Source organism: Pholcus phalangioides, unplaced genomic scaffold, assembly GCF_987345545.1.
Source record: "Pholcus phalangioides strain wild (caught in Gottingen) unplaced genomic scaffold, Ppha-v1.0 ptg000001l_1, whole genome shotgun sequence".
Taxonomy (NCBI): Eukaryota; Metazoa; Arthropoda; class Arachnida; order Araneae; family Pholcidae; genus Pholcus; species Pholcus phalangioides.
In genome coordinates this window covers 1,895,818-1,917,819 of record NW_028301594.1, presented here as the reverse complement: position 1 = coordinate 1,917,819, position 22,002 = coordinate 1,895,818, and the positions used below count along the sequence as shown (strand labels likewise).

The window sequence follows — 22,002 nt, the reverse complement described above, 5'->3', positions numbered from 1 at the left end:
TTGACTTGCGCTAAGCGATTTATTGATGTGGCTGTAAATAAGTGTGGCCTGTTAGCCTTGCATTAAGTGTGCGTACTGAAGTGTACGCCCAGTACTTCCGAGAAAGTTCGAAAGTAGCATTATAAGCCTTCAGTTCACAATACGTCGTTCGAAATTCACGTCTGGCGCCAAATTATTGGTTGCTGTGGGGCTCCATTTCTTCGAATTTAAATGATTATGCCTTACGTTTTCTTCTCGGCAACTATGGGGGGAGGATTGTGGAAGGGACAATAAGAATGGATCATGATACAAAATTCGAAACTATTGCATGGGGCATAATGTCGCGAAAGAAGTGCAAGAAAGCACATGAAAGACGAGGTAATGTGCGAATTGATTTCAAGCCCAAAACTTCAAAACTTCGAAAATTCGGATCGGAAAGGCTGTCCAGTCCCGCAATTAAGGTGACAGGCCCTCCAAATTAGCATGCGGCGAACCACAAACTAAAGGAAATTCCGCTGTGGCTTGCGAATTACCGGTTACCGTGGGGCTTCGGTTCTTCAAATTCGAATGAATAAGTCTTAAGTTTCTGAAGCTGTCTTCTCTGCAACTAAGGAGGTAGGATGGGGGAAGAGAGACAGAATTAGAATGGATCATGATACGAACTTCGAAACTAGTTATGGGGGCAGAATGTTTACTTAAGAGAAGCGAAAGAAAAGGCATGAAATTACGCTAAGCGATTTGAAGTTGATATAGTGGCACTAAACAAGTGGTCGTTGTTAAACTTTCGCTAAAAATGTGCGTTCTGAAGTGCTAGCCCAAGATTCAGAGCGAAACTGGTAATTCAGGCCTCCCAATCAAAGTGACCGTGGAGGATCGCAAGCATTGACGATAATGGTTGCCCTTCAGATTAGAATGCGGTCGATTTAAAGCCGCAAGTGAACCGGGAAGCCGCTGTACCTTCCAATTATAGGTTACCGTGGAGCTTCGTTTCTTTGAATTTAAAAGAATATGCCTTGCATTTTTTTCAACAAGCCACACATGAAACATATTTTGAGCAACTACAGTCGGCTCGCGACTAACCGGCCTCCGTACTATCCTGCCTAGTTAAAAAATAATTCGCGTAACAAAATAACGAAAAATTCCTTTGCCAAAGCGTTGCAAATTTAATGAATTTTTATAATCAAATAAAACATGTTAAAATATTTTTTGTAAGAACTGAGCTTAGGTTTTACATTAATATTTTGTTTCTTCAACTAAAATCAGTAAAGGAAAACTCACTAAACGTCCCTCTTCCCCGGAAAAAGTTATATCTGTTTTAATGTGAAGAAGCTCCGATTTAAATAAACTTGATTTGAATCACTCAATTTTTTTAAAAAATTATTTAAATCACATTTAAATTTTTTTCTTTACGTTGATATTGAAGTAATAACCTGGTATGGTATGCATGATACCGATACGTGGTTAAAAGAAAGTTCGTGATTAAATGAAAGATCTTTCGGGGGTAAATATAGGCTTAAACTTGATCCGTAGATACAGTGCAAAAAGAAAGCTGTTCTATTTCTAGATTTTGTGCATGGAAAAAATTTTAGAAAAATATAGGGAGCTAAACTCAGATATAACTGCTTTAAGTATTTTCAGTGCATTACAATGTGACACTAAGGTTCCCCTTTGATTTAAAAACAAAAATTATTTTTTATATAAAACCTTGAATTCTATGATTTTTTTCCAATAATAAACTTTGTACTGACATAAATATCATTGGTCTTTCGACTTTACTTTTCGCATTAAAATTTTGAGTTTGCTTGTTTTTCTACCAAAACTCATTAAATCTGGGAAAGAATAAAAATATGTTAAATATTAAGCAACATCATATGCAAGTTGAAAACACATCCACCAATTGAACAAGAAATAATCTTGTCAATAGAATTTGTTTTATTTAGTTGATGCCGAATGGCCTTTTGGTTGAAAATCGAGTGAATTGAGATGTCTGCACCATAAGTGTGATAGTGAGACGCCACCACTCATTCACTTTAATGGATAGGGGGAACCCCATAAAAATAGAAGCTTTTTTCTGTACAAAAAAAAAATGTTAATCTATGAAGTTAATTTGAGCTCAAAGACCTTTCACATGTAACATAAACACAGATTTTTAATGTTTTTATTTTCTTGTGGTTCGTTTGTATTTATTCATTAATGCTTAATTAAATTTGAGCAATTAGTAGAAAAAAGCAATTAAGTGATATGAAAATATGCATTCCTAATGATCAACAAGATTTGTTTTATTTAATAAGCAGTCAGTTAATTTTAATAAAAAAAATCTGATTTAAATCAAAAAAATTGGTTTAAAAAAAAAAAAAACATGATTTTTTCATACCCTGTTTTGAAGAAGGCTTTCTTCCGATTTCTTCAACTCTAGTACAAACTAATGGATATAGGGAAAAATATTTTTTTGAAAAATCACCTGAGCAAAATATCTAGCCTTGTCAATGCTAAATTAAGAGGCATCAAAGTAGGCGGGATATCTCGTCAATAACGCTGAAACGGTTGAAAGTGTGTTTATTCATACTGTACAGTATACATACTTTTAAATGACAAAATTTATCTTAAAATATGTACAATATTTTTATTTTTAGACTTCCTTTTTCTGTAATAATATATTAAAACGTTAAAAGTCCTCGTTTAATCCTCGTTTTGAGAAAAGGGTTTTCACTGAATCCCAAGTAAAAACAAACTATTGAGGCTGAGACTCAGTTCATTGTTTGGCTGGGTTTTTTTTTTAGATATTAGTTCCTTTTTTCCTTTCAACAGTTTAGCGCGTCTAGATTGGATTTCCGGACTTGGAAATCTGATCAGAATTGTTGAAAAATGTGACGTGCACCACACTGTAACTTTGACCACCATCTATATACATATAAAATAACATGTCTTGACTGACTGTGACTAATCACCGCCGAGCCAAAAACAACTGGAGCTGGAGAAACTGGAGAAACCGCGAGACACTCAGGCTCTGTCGCAAGAAGCAACGTAAGCTCTTCGCCCCCCAACCCCAGGAGGGGGGAGGTCCAGGGCATCTCCGGCAAAACAACTGGAGCTGAAAATATCAAATTTGGTCAATAGTTTTATTTCATGCCGTAAAGACTCACGAACAAGGGCTTCAACATAAGAGAAATCAAGCCCAACCGAAACCGCTGAATTTCAGGACGTAAAGACTTTCTTTTTTTCACACGTCATCTATTGTGGACGTCTTGATAAGTGACATCACTAGGGTGTGCGCGCAGTCATCCTCCTTTCTCAGTTTTCGAATCTGGTAACCCTAGCCACTACAAAACCAGACATGCACCTCGTCCATATTCCTCTGCGGAACTTCTAACGAATTGGTGCATGGTGAAATGTGTGTATGTATATGTATAGTGACCTTTCCTGAAGTTTGTTTTTGTGTAATGCTTGTTATGTGTAGTGCTGCCATCTGCAATCAATTTTTTAAACTATGAGTTTTTTCTCAACTCATAGTTCGAGTAAAGTGAATGAATAATTGTAACGTTTAAGGCTTGTTGCTCTCTGCGGCGAGGCTTTTTAACGGGGAGATCGGCTCTCATTCGCGCCTCGAAGTTGGGAACCGCAGAAAACCAACTTCAGCCGACCACCACTGCGACGGCAGTGGGGATTGGGGACCCTAGCCATTGGTTGACCGTATATGACTTGATTGGATAATAAGTAGTGGTCATTATTTGCAACTTTGCTCACTCTTTGGTATAATTTTTTTCAAAAGTCAACGATTTCTCGTATTTGGAATTGAAAATTCCCGTATTTTACTTGGAACATATGGTCAGCTTGATTATCATCACGCACCGGAAATTCTTGCTGCCATCTACAAAGCGAAACACATTAATAGGACATCACCTGCTGTGAAATTGGTGACGAAGGGACCTCGTGTTGTTTCCAGTATCCGAACGCATGTTTTGATGCGGATGAAAATATTTCTGCGGCTTTTCAACGTCACGTGTAAACCTCACTTGACATTTTCAAGCGTCGCGAAGATCAATTTGCGGGCGAATAGCGCTTCCCGTCGTGGCTTCGCAATGAAGATATTCACGCAGAAATTCAATCCTTTGAGCGGTCAAAACGAGTGGGTGATGCAAGATGAAGACTACGACTACTACCAAGAAGTAGCCAGGTAGGAATCAGATGCTTATTTACGGTTGTGGGTAGGAAGTGGGGGGGGGCAGCTTAGCTGGCTATAGCCCAGGGCGGAAAGTTTGAGGAATGATTGATAAAGGAAAATTATTGGAATGGGAGAAGCGTTTTTTTTTCAGCCCACAAGCGGTAAAGCCTCTGCCTAGAGAGCGGGACACTTAAGGGCAGGGAATGACCAAACGAGGGAATTACAGGGTTTGCAAGCATGCTAGTGAACAGAATGACCAATAGAGAAAGGAACCTCTTAGTGAATGCCCAAAGGAGTGACGGGTCAGGGACTGACCAAAAAGAATGACACGGAGAGTGTCTGAGAGTGACCAGGAGATCAAGAAACTGGGTCACTGAGTGACCTAGAGAGCTAAGGACCGACACGTTATATAAAAAAAGAGTTACCTGTATAACGAGTAGCTAGGTCAGTAAGTGACTTAAAAAAGTGACTAGAGAGTTTCTGAGCGTAGGAGTGGTCAAGAGAGTGTGCAAGCATGTGAGGGACTAAGTTCGATCTAGAGAGCTTGGTAATATGTGAGTGTGATCAAAAGAGTGACCTAGAGAGAGAGATACTGTAAGACATATCGACGACTCCAGGAAAATCAGAAGTATAAATTTAAGTTTTAATTATATTAAGCATATTTAATAATTTACAACATGAGAATCGTTTTTGCGACACGAGATACCAATGTGCCTCATCTCCGGCGTGTGTAGACAACAACTGATAAAAAATAAGTGCCATCGTGGAGTTGTACACTTCGTATAAAAAGAAAAAGAAAAAAATGTACTGAGTACGGAAGTACACTATGGTATGGCGACACCATCTGGCGAGTGAAATATGAACTGAGGGCGCAGGCACACCACAATACTATGTCGGTGAGTGATCAAAATTGTGACACATGGAGTTCAGGAGCATGGGAGTTGGTCTAGAGAGCGAGGAACCAGGTCAGTAAGCAACCGAAAGAGTGACCTAGAATGTGTGAGAGCATGTGATTGAAACAGTGTTGAGCATGTGAGTGGTCATATGTAGCAGCAAGAGCGGCTACAGCTGCATTAGCTCCCTAATGCAGTCACAGGTGCATTTGCAGGGGCTGGAGCCAAGAAGGTTATGGTTCAGGGCTGTAACTTCGAGTCAATAAAATTAATTGGAGTGAGAGAAGGGCAGCGAAACCATAAATACGACTCTGGTAGGAATGTGTCATTAGTGTTTCTTTTGAACTGCAAGTTCATACACGCATGATACAGATTAATAGCTTCATTCTGAGCAACTATAACAGGAATCTTCAACTTTTCTTGAGTGGTAAACACTGACTATACGCATCATGAAACAAAGAGCACCTCTTACAACAACTTTGACAGACATTAAGGGTCATTTACTTGCTGTTAAATGATTTAGACCAGTGATTCCCAACGTGGGCGTTAGCGCCTCCTTGGGGGCGGTGGAATGTTCCAGGGGGGCGGTAGAAGCTAGGGGTATAACATAGGATCCTATGGGTTAGATTGCGTTGGGGGACGATGAGACAAAAAAGGTTGGGGAACTATGATTTAGACCAACATCATTCACAATAACTGAAATTCCACAGCAGGAGTGGCTACAGTATAAACCCTTTTTTGGCAATTTGTGTTGCCAATTTTTTTTTCTTCTTTGGATAGGTTGTTAGCTCAGCTGAGTGAAGACATTTTTAGTTTTGACGTATTTTCACTTGCATTACAAAAAATAAAAAAAATTAATATTTTTGTTCAGATGTTTTTATTTTAGTGAATTTCTCATTACCCCTCTGGTTCATTAACATGATTTCCACCGTGGTGTCATGACCCACACTTTGGGAACCACTGCTATACTGTGTTATGCTCACGATATATAATTGATAGTTAAACAATTAAATATGAGAGGTCTGAAGCATAAGGGGTATACGGCTGGGTGCACATCGATTAAACATGACTACACAAGACAGCTTTAGACAAGCTTAGTTGTTCACGTTGATTTGTATGGTACAACGCACAATGGCTAGTCAGACAAATTGAAATGTTGCATAATAGAAATGAATGGGAACAAAAATGGCAGCTTGTGGTGTCGTGGCTAACCAGTATGTGCCCAGCCTCAGTACAATTTTAAGTACAGTTGAACCCTGATTTAATACTACCATATGCAGTCCAAAGTCACTGGAAAAAAGTTATCCAAAATTTAAATTTTTCAATCAATCTGTGCTGGATCGGCAAAATTATTACAAATTGCAACTTAATCTTCAATATTCACATATACGATAATAGTTAGGTCTATCTATTATTAAAATTTTATCATCTGTTTCAAAAATGGTTTCCCAAGTTTTAATAATTTAAAATTTTAATATATAGGCTACCAGGTGTACAAGTATGAAATGCGGATTTCAGAAAACAGATGGCGCACCAATGCAGTTTGTGCTATAAAGATTTGACGCTGTGCCATTTTGTTGCGTCATCAACAAGTGTCAGATGCGCACGAGTGATAAATTGGAAAAGTGTATGCATAGTGTTGTATTGTTGTGTTCAATATGTCGAAAGTTATACTGAACAAAGAGCATTCGCGGACAGCATTAATTTTTTTAGTTTTCATTTGAAGAAAACTGCTGCTGAATCATACCGATTACTTCGAGAAGCTTATGGTGAACATGCTCCATCGCAAGATACGTGTGAATGATGGTTTTGGAGTTTCAAAAGTGCCGACTTTGATGTTGCAGACAAGGAACATGGAAAACCGCCAAAAAAAAAAGATGGGGAATTGGAAGCATTGTTGGATGAAGATGATAATACACAGGCACAAAAACAACTCGCAGAGCAATTGGGCGTTAGTCAACAAGCTGTTTCCAATCGCAATGCTCCTTGACAATGTTCAATGGTCAATGTGCAATGCTCCGTCACATACGGCAAAAGCGGTTCGCGGCACGTTGGAAGCACTCAGCTGGAAGTTCTACCCTATGTGGCTTACTCACCAGACTTGGCTCCTTCCGATTACCACTTGTTTGCATTGATGGGTCACGCACTTTCTGAGCAGCGCTTTGGTTCGTACGAAGATGTGAAAAAATAACTCGATGAATAGTTCACAGCAAAAGGGGAAGATTTTTACTGTCGTGGTATTCACAAATTTCAGGAAAGATGGGGGAAATGTATAACAAGCAATGGAGCATGCTTTGAATAAAGCACTTTTTATCATTCTTCCGAATTTAACATGTTTTTTTCGAAAAAAAATCCGCATTTCATACTTGTACACCTGGTAATTGATCTTTACTGCTACATCATTCCGCAGTTCTGGAATGGACATCACTGAAGAATTTTTTGGCCATTCATTATCATTCGTTATGAAACAACTCCCAAATTTTGCTTATCATTCTTATGCTATCAAGGAAATATATTTCTACTAATGCATTACAATCTGAACTTTTTCCAAATTAAATTTGCTCACAGAAAAGAAAAAATCATGATTTTTCCCCTCAAACTTTGAATTATCCAAAAAATTCGCAAAAAAAAAAGTTTGAATTAAACAAGAAATTTTAACACTGAATTAGATAGAAAACTTCGGGGAGGGGGTTCCGTAAAAGTTAAAATTATCTAAAATTTGAATTAACTAAATTCAAATTATCTAAATTCTACGGTATTTCACAGAATTCTGGTGCTATAACAAGTTTGGTGTTACATCGAATCACGGTTTAGCATGCGCAAAGCCTAGAAATGGAAGATTTGTTCACTACTACTACTACACCACACATGCACCTTATTCATACTCCTCTACGGAACTTCTGACGTGTAGTGAACCTTCCGGGAAGTTTGTTTTTGTGTAATGCTTGTTAGGTGTAGTGCCGTCATCTATTTTTCTAACTATGTGTGAAGAGTAATGATTGAATAATTGTACCATTGCTCTCTTTGGCATGACTTTTAACGGAGATTTGTTCACTGAAAAATTACAGTTTAACATGATTAAAGCCTAGAAATGGAAGATTTGTTCACTGAAAATTTTTGGCACTAAACAGATTTGGCGTGACATCGGGGAGCAATATCACAGGGTTGAACTGTGTATGTGTTTTATATTCATTGTGCTCTCTAAACACCTGATATTTTATTTCCGTTGATCATATTAACTTTTGTTTCTTTTTCTCGTTAGGTCAGCATATGCTGATATGCTTCACGATGAAGAAAGGGTAATTTTTTTTTGTCTCTCGAAATATTTCACAGCCACTATAATTTCTCAAATTTATTATGTTTATGGACGCTTTGAAACAATTGTAGTGTAGTAGTTGCGATATCTTAACCAATACCATTCTCAACCCCCCCCCCCCCCCAAACAATCATTCTCACCAATAGCTTTTATGATAGAGAATATAGAGTGATTATAAATTCATGGGGCAAACTTTGAGAGGTGATATAAGACTCCTGAACAAGTATTTTTGATCATGGAACGTAATAGCAAAGGCAGTAGAGGGTGTTTTTAGAGCAGTGGCATCGGATTCATGGATGCTCGATCGCCCACAGTAATTTATATTATGGGTCTGAGCACCCACTAAATTGATTCAGAAATCAAAATTTCCTATGTAAAGATCAAGACTAGCATTCACAGATGTCCATACACTTTCAACACCCCTGTTTTAGAAAGTGCTCAACAGCACTTCTCCAAAATCAAATATATTTTTCCTACGGATTTGCTGAGATATATGCTATCACCCCCATTTGATGAAGATGGGATTTGATTTTCCGACATTGATTTCCGAAGGTGCATATGCACCTTCGGATTAGTAACTGCTTTTTATTGGTGCAAGGGCCATCAAACAATGATCAAATGGTATAATGACATGTGATAGAATTCGCATTACCAAGGATGCACCAGGAGAAGGCCTACCACATTACAATACCCTTCACCATTGAATGGTTGATCGCACTAATTGAAGTAAATTCGTCAGAAAAATGTGCTATTTTCTTTTTAGTGAAGTGCTTTACTGGCAAACCGTTGATCTTAGAGACATACTTCCTGTTAGAGAAAGCATTGAAATTACGTGTGGAATTCAGATACATCATTCATGATGCAAGGGGTTTTATAGTTACTAAAATAAAATAAAATACCTTTTTATACGAACGCCATGGCCTCAAAAACTCCAATTAAGAAGTCGTTGTGCTGTCTTTCCTTAGACCAAAAAAAAATCTGTTTCTAGGTGCAATATTCGCAGAGATATCTGAATTTAAAAATTGGAGGAAAGTTGAAAAAGAACAGCAAAAAAAAAAAGTAACAGACAATGCTTCTTTCCCCTATTTATGCTATTCTTTCCCAATTTTTTTAATTCAAATATTTCAGTAATATTGCACTTAAAAACATGGAATTTTTTTTTTGTTGGCATCAGGAGAGACAGCACAACAACTTTCTAATTGGGTTTTTGAGGACAGGGTGTCCATATAAGTTAATTTTTATAAATTGTAATAACTATACAACCCCTTGCAACATAAATAACATATCTGAGGCAGATTCTGAGTTCTACACATTATTTGGATACTTTTCATAATTGGAAGTATGCCTCTTTAGGATCGACAGTTCGCTAGTAAAATGTGGTGTGTGCTGCTACCTATGCACTCTGTATATCCCAAAGCAGACTGTCAATATCTGTGACGTACTTCACAGAACAATCAGTGCAGAACGATCTGGAAGAATTTCAAGGAAAATGTAGAAAACAGTATTGTAGGAATTTTTACTGTCGAGCATTTCCAGATAACTGAGGGCTCGATGCAGAAGAATGTAAAACATTCTGCTTTGGGACCTGTATGATAATAATGCATTTAAAAAAAAAAATGGAATTTTGTTTTTATTTTGTTTATTTCTCATACATTGTTTCAAAATTATCTTCATTTTCAAGAATGAAAAATATTATGAAGCCATTAGAAGAGCAGTGACAAGTATCAAGAAACAAGGAAAATTAGCAAGAGTCTTGGACATAGGAACAGGAACAGGCTTGCTGTCGATGATGGCCGTTCGCTCTGGTGCAGATAGTGTTATTGCTTGTGAAGTTAGTGTGCGATCTTGTTTCTGTATGTTTTAGAAATGATAAAATTTTAAAAAATTTTACTGATATGCTAATATTTTTTAGATAAGACTTGTCAAATTAACCCCCAAGGAGGGAATTTTTAATTTTATTAAATCATAAATTGTCACTGCTGCATGCAAATGTATCCATATTATTGTGCATGGAATGTGTTTTCATATCATACATGCTGAGCTATCGTATCAAAATTTCTGAGCAGGCGTTCAAACCAGTTGCTGAGTGTGCTTTGAAGGTTATCAAAGAAAATGGTCTTGAGAGCCGGATAAAAGTTATCCCAAAACGTTCGACGGAATTATCAGTTGGAACAGGTGATAATTATCTTTAAATTGACAAAATCTTGAAATTTAAATATTTTTCATGAGAAATCATAATGGTTTGCTTGTTCGCAATGCATTTATTTTTTACGTAAATTCGTGAAGAACAAAGAAAAACCTAGTTTTTTTATTTTATATGCTCGAAAAAGTGGCATGCTTCCATGCTACTTAGTAGCATGTGTATTATGAGCCTTACTGTGAAGACGTATTGGAACTTGGAATCAATTCGTTTCACGATGAATCATCCACAATGTGTGAATGATCAATATACTGGCAACTTTTTATGTTTTGTATAAAAGTGCAATGGCTAAATATTACCTGTAAAGAGCTAAGTTATCATCCAAATAATTATAATACCAATGAAATACATAAAATATATATTTTTTTAATATTTCACTTCGATTCTACTGAAAATGGGGATCTGTCGTTTGTAGGGTCCTGTTTTTGTGAAAATTTTCCTTATTTTTGTGAAAATAGTCATTAATTTTGTGAAAATAAGTAATTTTGTGGGAAGTAAAATAATCTAGCTAATTTATCACAAAAGAAAATGCCAAATTTATGGTTTCATTAATTTTTATTTTGTGAAGGGGGTTCTTTTTTTTTATCTAGAATTTTGTATGCAGTCCATTTTTCAGATCCAGAATGTTGTGAAAACGAACCCAAATTTAGGCTGGACCAACTGTAAACATGATTTTAAAAAATGTTTCCCCCTTAATTTTTTGTTGTTTTTGTTGCCAAGGATTACTTTAGATATGTTTAAAATTCCCCCAGAGATCTCAAGATCAAGTTCATATAGCTGTGTGTGTAATTAGATTACCATTATCATACTTTTTTTATTATTTTTGATTTCATTGTCCTTTTGTTATTGAATGTCATCCCAATGTAATTTTTTTGTTATTTACGTATGATTCCGTAATATAATTCAACTTATTTTTCATTTATGTTTAAGATGGTGACTTACCTGAGAAAGCCAATATTTTGGTTACTGAAGTTTTTGATACAGAGCTCATTGGGGAAGGAGCGCTGTGTACATTCCGTCATGCCTTAAAGAATTTGCTGGAAGTAATTGTTCTTTTTTTCCTATATCTTTCTATGTTTTATAAGTTAAAATAGAATTTTACTAAATTGCAATGATGTCAGAAAAAAATGTCACATTACAGTAGGGCTTGATGAATCACAACAAGATCTTGGTACCAGAATAATTGAAAAACTGGATACCATGAAAAACACATCAATAATGGTGTTTCAACTTTTCCATGACATAATGACCACATTCTGTATCAATAGATATGCTGATATAAATTCCAAAAATTTTATATTGTCCTCAGATTTCAATTTAGTATCCACACATAGAAAATTTCAGGGCTAACATTTAGGAGCTATATCAGGATTTTCCAAGCCTTGTGTATTAATAATAAACCAATTTATACCCACACTTTTATGCACTTTGAATTACATTTTCATATTGTGATATTTTGTTGAAATTGCAGCAATTAATAGAATATTCCAAGAGAAAGCGAGAGAGATTTTTCAAATACATCAACATGAAGTATGACACTGGATGACAAATGTCCTCAATTGAGGACAGTGAAATATGACGATGTATTTGAAAAAAAAAAATTGAAGTAAAACAAAATTGGATTGTGCTTAGTTATTCACATTAAACTGTAATCTAAATAATAAATTAAAAAAAGAATCACTTGCATGAAGATAACCATATAATGTCAATGATATAAGTTGGAAACAAAAGTACACATCAAGGTAATAAAATACACTGATTTCGAGTTTATTTCTACCAGAAAAATGGTTTCCTCAAGAATTTTTTTTAATGGCCATCTCTTACTAAGGTTGTCATTTATACATGCTAAAATATAAAACATCTAGCTTTTTGTATAAAAAAATATTGTACATTTCCCCACTATATGTAATAAATGACAACCTTAGTAAGAGATTGTCATTGAAAAATTTTTTTTACTCATTGAGTACGAGTACTTCACTGTACTCAAATGAGTACAATGAGGCTCTGTACAATATTTTTTATACAAAAAGCTAGATGTTTTATATTTTAGCATGCATAAATGACAACCTTAGTAAGAGATTGCCATTGAAAAAATTTTCGTACTCGTACTCATTGAGTACAAAAATTTTTTACTTCACTGTACTCATATTACAAATGGATAAATGTTAAAGCTACAGGATTAACCACAAATAGGGAGCCCTCAGAAAAATGAGAAGCAGTTGAATTTTTTGAGAATTTGGCAGGTAGGGCTTAAGTGAAATTACTTGGCCCAGGGGGGGCGTGATGCTCTTAAGACAGCCCTGGTCATGCATTATTCTGCACGTGTATGCTAATACTTATCATCCCATATTGGAACTATTCAACATCAAAAAATAAAATTTATTTCAACTGCTCAGAAAGGTTTTTTATTTATTCATTTTTCTTCTCAGCCTGATAGCATAGTTGTTCCCTCTTCAGCTACAGTGTATGCACAAGTAGTCGAATCTGATGTAGTTTCTCACTTCAACAAGCTTTACCCTATATTCACAAATGATCATATTTCGTTGGAGCCACCGATCACTGTTACAAAGTGCAGGGGAGCAGCTGCTGTACATGATGTACAAATGGCTCAATTGTCAGAAAAGAATGTAAAATTCATTTCGGAACCAAAGCAAGTCTTCAGGTAAAAATTACATTTTTTTTTCACTAGTTATCAAATCTGGGTAAATATCATGGTAGTACTGTTAAAACTCATTGAGAGAAAAATTAAATGTTGGAATGGGGATATTTCATTATGAATTTATTCCTTAAATTTATATCATCAGTGTGTTAACATTTGAATATGATTGAAGTGCATGTCTGGTTTAGTAGTGGTATGTTTAATATTTCACTTTACAGATATCCATTTTGTGTATTTTTTGTAAACAAATAAATTATATCTTTTTTTTTTTTGATAGGTTCGACTTTTATAAAGAGAGTTCCATCATATTTGATGAAAAAACTGTTGAAAAATTTGAAGTCTGTGAGAATGGCGTTTGTGAAGCTGTGTTTATGTGGTGGGAATTACAAATGGACATGATGAGTGAAATTATCTTGAGCTGTGCTCCTCCTTGGGCTCATCCGAACCCAGACAACATGCCGGTATTAACACATCTTACATTTATTTTTAAAACATAAAACTTGTTGATTCTAGCATTGATTACAGTGATATCTCTAACTTGGGTCAGTTATTCATTCTAAGACTGATGGCATAAGTTGGGCTTTCATAATGACAATGCCCCTACCCTCCTCGGGAGGTGAGAGGAGGTAAATTTGCAGATTTTCTTTATTGTTCTTATTTATTTGCCTGATTTATGTGACTTTTCTCACAGAGAAACATTTTTCCCCTAAAAAAGTGATGTAATGAAACCTTCAAGCTTTTTTCAAAATGTGTCTAATTAGGGGAAAAATCACTTTTAGATCGAGGCTACATAAATGCAGGGTGGGCATAAGTCACAGTATTACTGTAAATGGATGTTCATGGCAACTTGGAAACCTGTTGATAATTTTGTAAAATATTTAAGCATAATAGTCTATGCTCATTGTAACGACCCCCTTCATTCCATGAAAAACAGACGTTATATTAGGAGGTCAGTATATCAAACATTTTCAAAAATCTTAAAATTTATATATGTTTTCAAAAAATTGTAACTTCACTTTTTCCAACAGTTGGAATTTCCCTTCCTGTGATTGACTATGTGAAGAAAACCCTAACTATTCTACTTTCATAATTGAATCATGGTTTTTAATTGCGGCAAATGAAATACTCTTTGGAATATTCAATGATTCCACTGTTTTGGCTGTCGAAATCAATTTCTAGCCAACTTCCGCCAAAACTTTCAATTTGAGATCTACAGTTCCCCTCCCCCTTCCTGCATTAGCCGGCATGCCACCAGATTCTTGAATGTTGGGGTTTGCTCTGATCCTGACATGTCAGGAAAAACGTGAGGCTTAATTAGATTTCATCATGCATTCAGCAGTTTCAGTGGATTTTTATAATAAAGATATTTAAGAATTTTTTCCGGAATCTGTGATTCAAATTTCCAGGCTTATCGACTAATCTAGCAAAGATATAATGCTTCGTTTTCTTAAGACAGCAATGTCGAATGAATAATTTTCAAAATGCAAAAATAGTTTCAGTTACCTGTATATTCTTAAATTGAGAAATTAAGTAAAATTGCAAAAAATCAACCACGTAAAAAATGGGAGTGAGCCACCATGTGAGAAAATAAAACAATGGGGTAAGCAGAGAGAGAACATCAACATCATCCACTCAACTCATGCCTTGCCCTTTTTCCTGTGAAAGCGCTACATAACTACAGGGTTTTCCATAGAAGTGACACAACACTTTATCTCTTTCCTTCTCAAAGCATCAAAGGTCAGGGACAAACACTTTCAATGACAAATTTTATCCATTTGTTTGCAAAAACAAAATGGAAAGCTGAGCTGAGTTTGGTCATCGTAATGGATTGAATGATATTTATCTGTCACTATATTGGATAAAAAATAACATGGTAGAAACAGGAAAAAAATGGGACCTGTCTTAACGGTCATTATAACGGAAGGGCCTTTATAATGATCGACTGTACATCTCGTTATATGTCTCGTATTACTTTGAAGTCACTTCAAAATATAAGTTTAAAAGTAACTAGTAATACATTCAGAACGATTAATTTTAGAAATTTTATGTGCAATAATGGTACTTCATCCCACTTCAGCATGCATAATTTTTTTAATGATATTCTTGTATATTTGTAGTGGCGAGATCATTGGATGCAAGCTATCTACTACTTACCAAAAAGACTAGAAGCTAGCGCTAAAGAAACCATGCATTTGCATTCTTATCATGATGAATTCAGCTTATGGTTTGATGTCACAAAGTAAAGTATACTTATACAAAGGATTTTTTCACTTACGTTTCCCCAAAGAAGAATATCATATTTTACCCTTACTAAATGGATTCACACACAAAAAAAAAAAAAGAAGCTAGATTTAACAAAAGGCTTCCTTCAAATCATTATTTAGTGTTTTAGTATTTATCAAAGTCTTTGATTTTCAGATAAATGTTTTTATGGATTTTTATCTGGTATAGTAATGCTTATGTTTCACAAATTATTCTACTTTCGCTATTTTTCGGGAACTAAAATAACTCCTAGCTTGAAACTTGTCTGTAATTTAAAGGATTAAAAAAAAATCCCTTGTTTTATTTATAGGAATATTTAAATTTATGTTCTTGAACTTGTTCTTGTGCTACTACTTGTCTTTACCTTCTGCAGATATTCCCCAGAAGATTTGCTTCACATTGAAGCTCCTGTTTGCAGTTGCCTGATGCATTGTACAATGAGTCGATCAAGGTTAGGTATGCTGAACGATGACGTAAGAAATAGGAAATATGGTGAAATTCTACAAAAAGTATGTGAAAACCAATTTCGACGTTTGATTTATCCTGAAAACATTACGATAAAATATTTAATTATTTTAATCTCTGAAGAAACTACTTTCATGAACTGCTATAAGTAGCTGATTAGATTTCCATGGCTGTCATTCAATGAATAATAACACTGAACAAGAAATTTTGACAAAATTTTATTTGTCAAGAATTTTAATTTATTGTACTAAGCTTAACATACACAAACATTTTGACTGTAACAACCAGTATAAGACTAGTGTCTCCTTGGTTGTTTTGTGCTTCTATATGAATATTTATATTTCTTGTAATGATTTGAAAAAAAAAAAAAAAATAGTCACTTCTTATGTAATTTGGTATACTGAATACGAATTTGACCTTAAAGCTTTATTGGTTAATTTCTCTGAAATTGCTCATTTAATACACATATGATAATGCAATACATTTTAACACAACATAAGTATATTAGAAAACAAAATAAATATACAAGAAAAAAACACATACAGTCAAAACTCTATCTCAAAACTGACAGAGCTGGAAAAAAAAAAATTTGAGATAGTTTTTGAGAAATGGTGTTTTCGCATAATGTCAAAAATTTCAATTGATAAAAACTAAAGATACCATACTATGTTTTACAAAATACTCATGAAATTATTGTTTAATGCCAACTGCTGGTTTTTTGGAGAAACGTTGAACCCACATATTCAAACTTATGACAGCCCCTTAGTCTGAAACTGTTTTATTCCTTCAAGGATCAAGTAGCTTTATCTATTCTTCATTTCATGTTTTGTTATGAACAAGAAGATGGGAATACCATGAAGTCATTTTATTATATTTACAAACAAGAATTAAAAAATGTAATCAAAATCAGAATGCATCACTTTGCAAGTAAATATATATTTGAGAATTTTTTTCCCTTTCCTTTGAAGTAGCCTTTTTTCTTAATTTCAGTATATTACACCATCAACGGTATGTCTCTGCATTAGCAGTGGAAGTTTGCTGCCATTAATAGCGTGTAGTATGAGTGCAAAGTTAGTAAGTTGATTACCTAATGATTTCTTCTATAAATTTTCTCTTAAATTTTTTCAAACACCCACATTTTAAGTAAGTTTTGATGATGATGCACCGAATGACTTTTTTCTGTAATTTTTAACAGGTTTATGCCCTTGAACCTAGTTCACAGCATTGTGAAATATTGAAAAGTTATTCATCACGTAATTCCTTGGACCAAAAACTCAGAGTGATTAACAAGCCATTTGAAGATGTAAAATCATCAGATTTACAGAACGAAAAGGTAAAAATGTTGATTAACTTTTTATTCAGACCTTGATTAACTGAGGTATTTTTCAAAATTAGTTTTAGTGATTAGGAGTCGTTCAAGTATTACGTCATCATCGATGGGGGGGTTCCGATTTTCTGACTTTTGATGACAAGGGGGAAGGGGGGTCAGCGTTTTGCTGACAAAGGGGGGGGGGGAGAGGGTCAAAAATGGCTAAGAATTTGCTTACGTAATACTTGAATGGCCCCTTATGACATGCAAGAGATGCCTATCATTGTGACAAATTGGTTCACGAGAGAGCTCTATGCTCTTTGGAGACAAGACCAATATTTTGAACTTGTTTGCTCACAGCGCCCTGATTCTCACTGAAGCACTTAAGACTTTATGATGACTGGAAGAATTTGAAGACAATTTTTTGAGTTCTTTATTTGAAGTAATCTTTGAAATGTTATAAACTGTAAATGCATTGCAGTAATTCTCTTAACATAACTTTATATTGTATTCATTCAATTTTTTTATTTGATTGTACAGTAATTAAAAATAACTCGTGTAGATGTACTTCCTTCCATTACCATTTCATTTAACATCAAAATTCTCTGAGGACCATATCCGAGGTAGAGTCCAGTACACATTAGCTCAGATAATCAGGGACAATTAGGGTCACCTGAGGTCATCCATTGGAGAAACACCATGAGACACCCAGGCTCTGTCACAGGAAGCAACGTAAGCACTTTGACCCCAGGGCAAAATTTTGCCGGAGGTCATCCGCTGAACACAGCATGAATTTTTGTGATATACTTATGATCACTGTCGTGTTATTAATAGAACAGTGATCAGGCACAGATCCCTGGTGGTGGGGGGAAGGCAAGCAAAATGTTATAATTCATGAAATTTTCAGTACTTCTATGTGATAATTCATGAAATTTTCAGAACTTCTATGTGATAATTCATGAAATTTTCAGAACTTCTATGTGATAATATGCTCACAGCAAATGCTGTGATTAAAAAAACCGTTGAAAAAGGGAACTTTTCTTCCCCGAAATGGGAAAAGCCATTCTGAAAATGGTTTTTGCAAAAAAAAACAAAAAAAACGGGACTATCCTGGAAAATACAGGACGTAAAAATGGCAGGGTGTATGGTCACCATATTCATAGTCAATAATTTTTAGCAATTTGTAAAATCACCCCCCCCCCTCCCCCAGTTCCCAACAGCAAACTCTAGATCTTCTCATGACAGTGATAGGCATGTTTTATGTCCCCATAAATTATGTTAATAATGTTTTTAATAATAATTAATGATGTTCTATCATGGCTTTCAAGGACCTTATTATCTGAGGTAGAGTCACGGACACCAGATAATCAGGGCTCTATTGTATACTATATATTCTTTCTGAAAGGCAAATGCTGTGTTAACTTGCTACAAACTTTAGTTTCCGTGTTTTTCTCCTTGTTTATTCTGACATTCAAAATATTAAAATTTTCAGGTGGATTTCATTATAGCTGAACCTTATTTTACTACAAGTTTAGTCCCGTGGGATGCTCTTTATTTCTGGTACCTCAAGGACTCTATGAGTTCGTTGCTGAAGAACAATGCTGTGTCCATTCCTCAACGTGCAACTATCAAATGTGTGGCAGTCGAGTTTGAAAATTTATGGAAAATAAGAGCCCCTATAGTAAAGACACAAGGTTTCACTTTGTCAGCTTTTGATAGGATGATTCAGGTAAATGATGATGTTCTAGTTCAGGGTTTCTCAACCTATGGTCTGGGAGGAAAGGTGGTTCACAGACAGACACAGATTGATAATTCAATTCCGAATGAATGAAAAATTATTTGATTGCTATAATTGATATGAGTATATCCATATATAGGTTCAACTAAGAGCTACATAGTCATACTTAATATCACCATATCTATATGTCATCAAGGAGGATGAGCAAAATTGCAATACTAAATACTGGATGTCTCTAATTACTGCCAAAAAAAAAATGTTATTCATGAAAAATTTGCTAATTATTACTGAAGAGTGGGAGAACATAGGACTGCTGAAAATCGCACTAAAATATTATTTCATGGAAAAAAACCCAAAAAACATGCATCATGACTAGGTGAACATATTTCATCGAGAAAAATACAGTAAATTGGGATCTTAAATATGACACATTACCAAAAATGTTGCCATTAAGTCAGTAAAATCATTCATTTTTTGACTAAAATTGTTGAAAAATTACCAATAGATGGGATGGATGTGAGCAGCTACTAGAAATCACAGTGAAATGAGATGTAGTTCATGCCAAAAACATTAAACATGACAAATATGTTGGACGAATATTTAAAACCCATAGTTATATACCATAATGTAATTTATATGAAATGAAAATTATCTTCATTCATGATTTTAGTAAAGATTACAAACAAGCTTTGTTGAAAAAAAAAAAAACAAACAGGACAGCCATATAAAAAAGTCAGAATGGGTAAAAATACAGGAATATGTATTTTCCCAATAATGGCTACCTCCCAACAGCGGCCACATTTTCACGGTCCCGTTAGTGGTCATTGTTGGAAGAGTTTACTGTAGTTTGTAAAAAAAAGTATTGATTCATAAAATGAAGTGGTGACTATTTAAACACATTAAAAAATGTACAAATGTAACATTCAATTCCTTTGGAGGTTCAGAATAAATGTGTTTTGCCTCTGGATGCATATGTATATTAAAATTGCATCATTTCACATTATGTATTAATCACATATAAATACATGCAGGATGCCATTGCAATCAGCGATTCCTTGGTAGAACCTCATCCATTGTGGGAGTATAAAAACAAGCCACTGACTGATTCTTGTGATCTCTTGACCTTTGATCTGTCCTCTTCTGTTCCTACTGAAGTTATGGAATCATCAGGAAAATTGGCATTTGCAAGGTATGTGTGCTTGTGTGTTACTTGTTCTGATATAATCGTAACACTCTCCAGCAGTAATTTTGGCATTTGCAAGTTAACAATTTTTTATTACAGTTGGACCCACTTATAACAATGAGCTTGTTTTTCAGTAAAAATGCTTGTTAAATCTGGTCAGACACTAAATCTATTTTCAAGTCAAAAAAATTAAATTTCAGAAATCAAGTGCTTATGTTGTGTTTATACACTGTGAAAACTTTTGCTTTTAAGCATTTTTTCCTAAGAAAATATAGAACACAACATATGGGAAAGAAATTCTGCTGATGATCCTTACACTCAAACACATGGTTGAGCGAGAGCTGAATCATCCATTTTTAAAAATTTTGATTGGTCAGTTTCATATCTTCATTTACCATTCTCATTTTTCCCTTCTAAACAAAACTGATAGATGAAGTGTTGATGTTTATGCACATTGACAACAAACTTAATGGAGTGATAATTTCCTCTAATTTGAATAATCCCATTGTATTTTTTCAAGGTTTTGTTTTCAATCCTTCATCAAATCTAAGCTGCTGTGGGAAACCTGCTCGCTAAAAGTGACAGAATTGGTATTGCATCAAACAAAATGCATTAATTTGCTCATTAAATCTAGACTCTGGTTAAAAGCAGACTCGCTATAAGTGACTGATTGTATTTTGTTGTTCAGTTTATCAGTGTTCACTGTACTGTATACCACCAAATATACCTAAATCAATGGTGGTATTGATGACTCCAAATTACTTAGCCCTTACAGCAACAATCCTGAGATATCTTGTCAAACTTGATGTGCTCTATTTTGGGTTCTTAACATGCTTTTATTTTCAATGTGGCAGTTATAAAATGCAGATCAAAATGCAAAAAATTTTAAAAACTGCTTGAAGTGTTGCCAAATTATTCCACGGAATATCTCCTTCTTTTCCCATATTGATTTTTCCTACAGTTTCTGAATTATTAGACTATTTTTAAAAGAAAATAAGCATAGAAAAACAAGCACACAACACACAGATAATCATTTTTTTAAATAATATTCTAGGGACTGATGTAAGTTAATTTCACACATTTAAAAGAACTGTTGCCGTATCCAAATTATATGAATCGGTAGTTAATGCACAAAAATGAATTAATATTTTTTCCATTCTCCATACAGTGAAGGTTGCTGCAATGGAGTTGCAATATGGGCAGATTTCGAAACCGATGGTGTGATCATTTCAACGGGACCAACAGAACCAGTGTATCCAGGTGAAAACATCTCTTGGGACATGTATACAAGACAGGGTGTATATTTCATTCAGCCGTGTGCAATAGTTAGTACCAACAATCAAAATTTACTGTACAAAGTGAAGTTCAATCCCAAAACTGGTTCCCTTGATTTCTCTTTCTCAGTGAGCGACAATAAATGAGTTCCTTCCTCACTTTTGAATCTGCCAGTCCACTTTTTATCTATAAGTATTTCCTTTTAAGGTTGTAAGTCCCTCCTCCTAGGAGGCTTAACCCAGGCTGAGGGGAGCTGCTATCGCTAACCCTATAAAGACTGGACCTTAGTTGCCCTGGCACCAATGGCAAATCATATAGAGCAACTGTAAGGCCAGTTGTGGCCCAGGCTCTGTCCATACGGAGCAACTGTTCTTGGTCTCCAACAAAAAAAAACACCCTATAAAGACTGGACCTTAGTTCCTTTGGCAGCAATGGCAGATCATAAAGAGGAACTGGTGTTCGTCTCCAGCAATGAAAATAAACAGAAACTACAAACCCGATGGGCGGAAATTGCATTTCTCATCTACTGGAGGCAACTGCACGTATAGAAATGATATGAGC

General features: G+C 35.0%; 1 protein-coding gene across 1 annotated transcript; it reads left to right on the top strand.

Moving 5' to 3' along the window:
• The first annotated feature begins 3,917 nt into the window (after nucleotides 1-3,917).
• LOC149089651 (protein arginine N-methyltransferase 7-like) lies at nucleotides 3,918-21,600 on the top strand. The gene is made up of 14 exons (XM_089233762.1): nucleotides 3,918-4,153; nucleotides 8,297-8,333; nucleotides 10,032-10,181; nucleotides 10,417-10,525; nucleotides 11,481-11,593; nucleotides 12,980-13,212; nucleotides 13,487-13,670; nucleotides 15,327-15,448; nucleotides 15,845-15,980; nucleotides 16,927-17,010; nucleotides 17,132-17,269; nucleotides 18,738-18,974; nucleotides 20,015-20,172; nucleotides 21,335-21,600. The coding sequence occupies exons 1-14, from the start codon at nucleotides 3,942-3,944 to the stop codon at nucleotides 21,585-21,587; spliced, it is 2,166 nt and encodes a 721-aa protein (XP_089089888.1). The 5' UTR covers nucleotides 3,918-3,941; the 3' UTR covers nucleotides 21,588-21,600.
• Nucleotides 21,601-22,002: the final 402 nt, after the last annotated feature.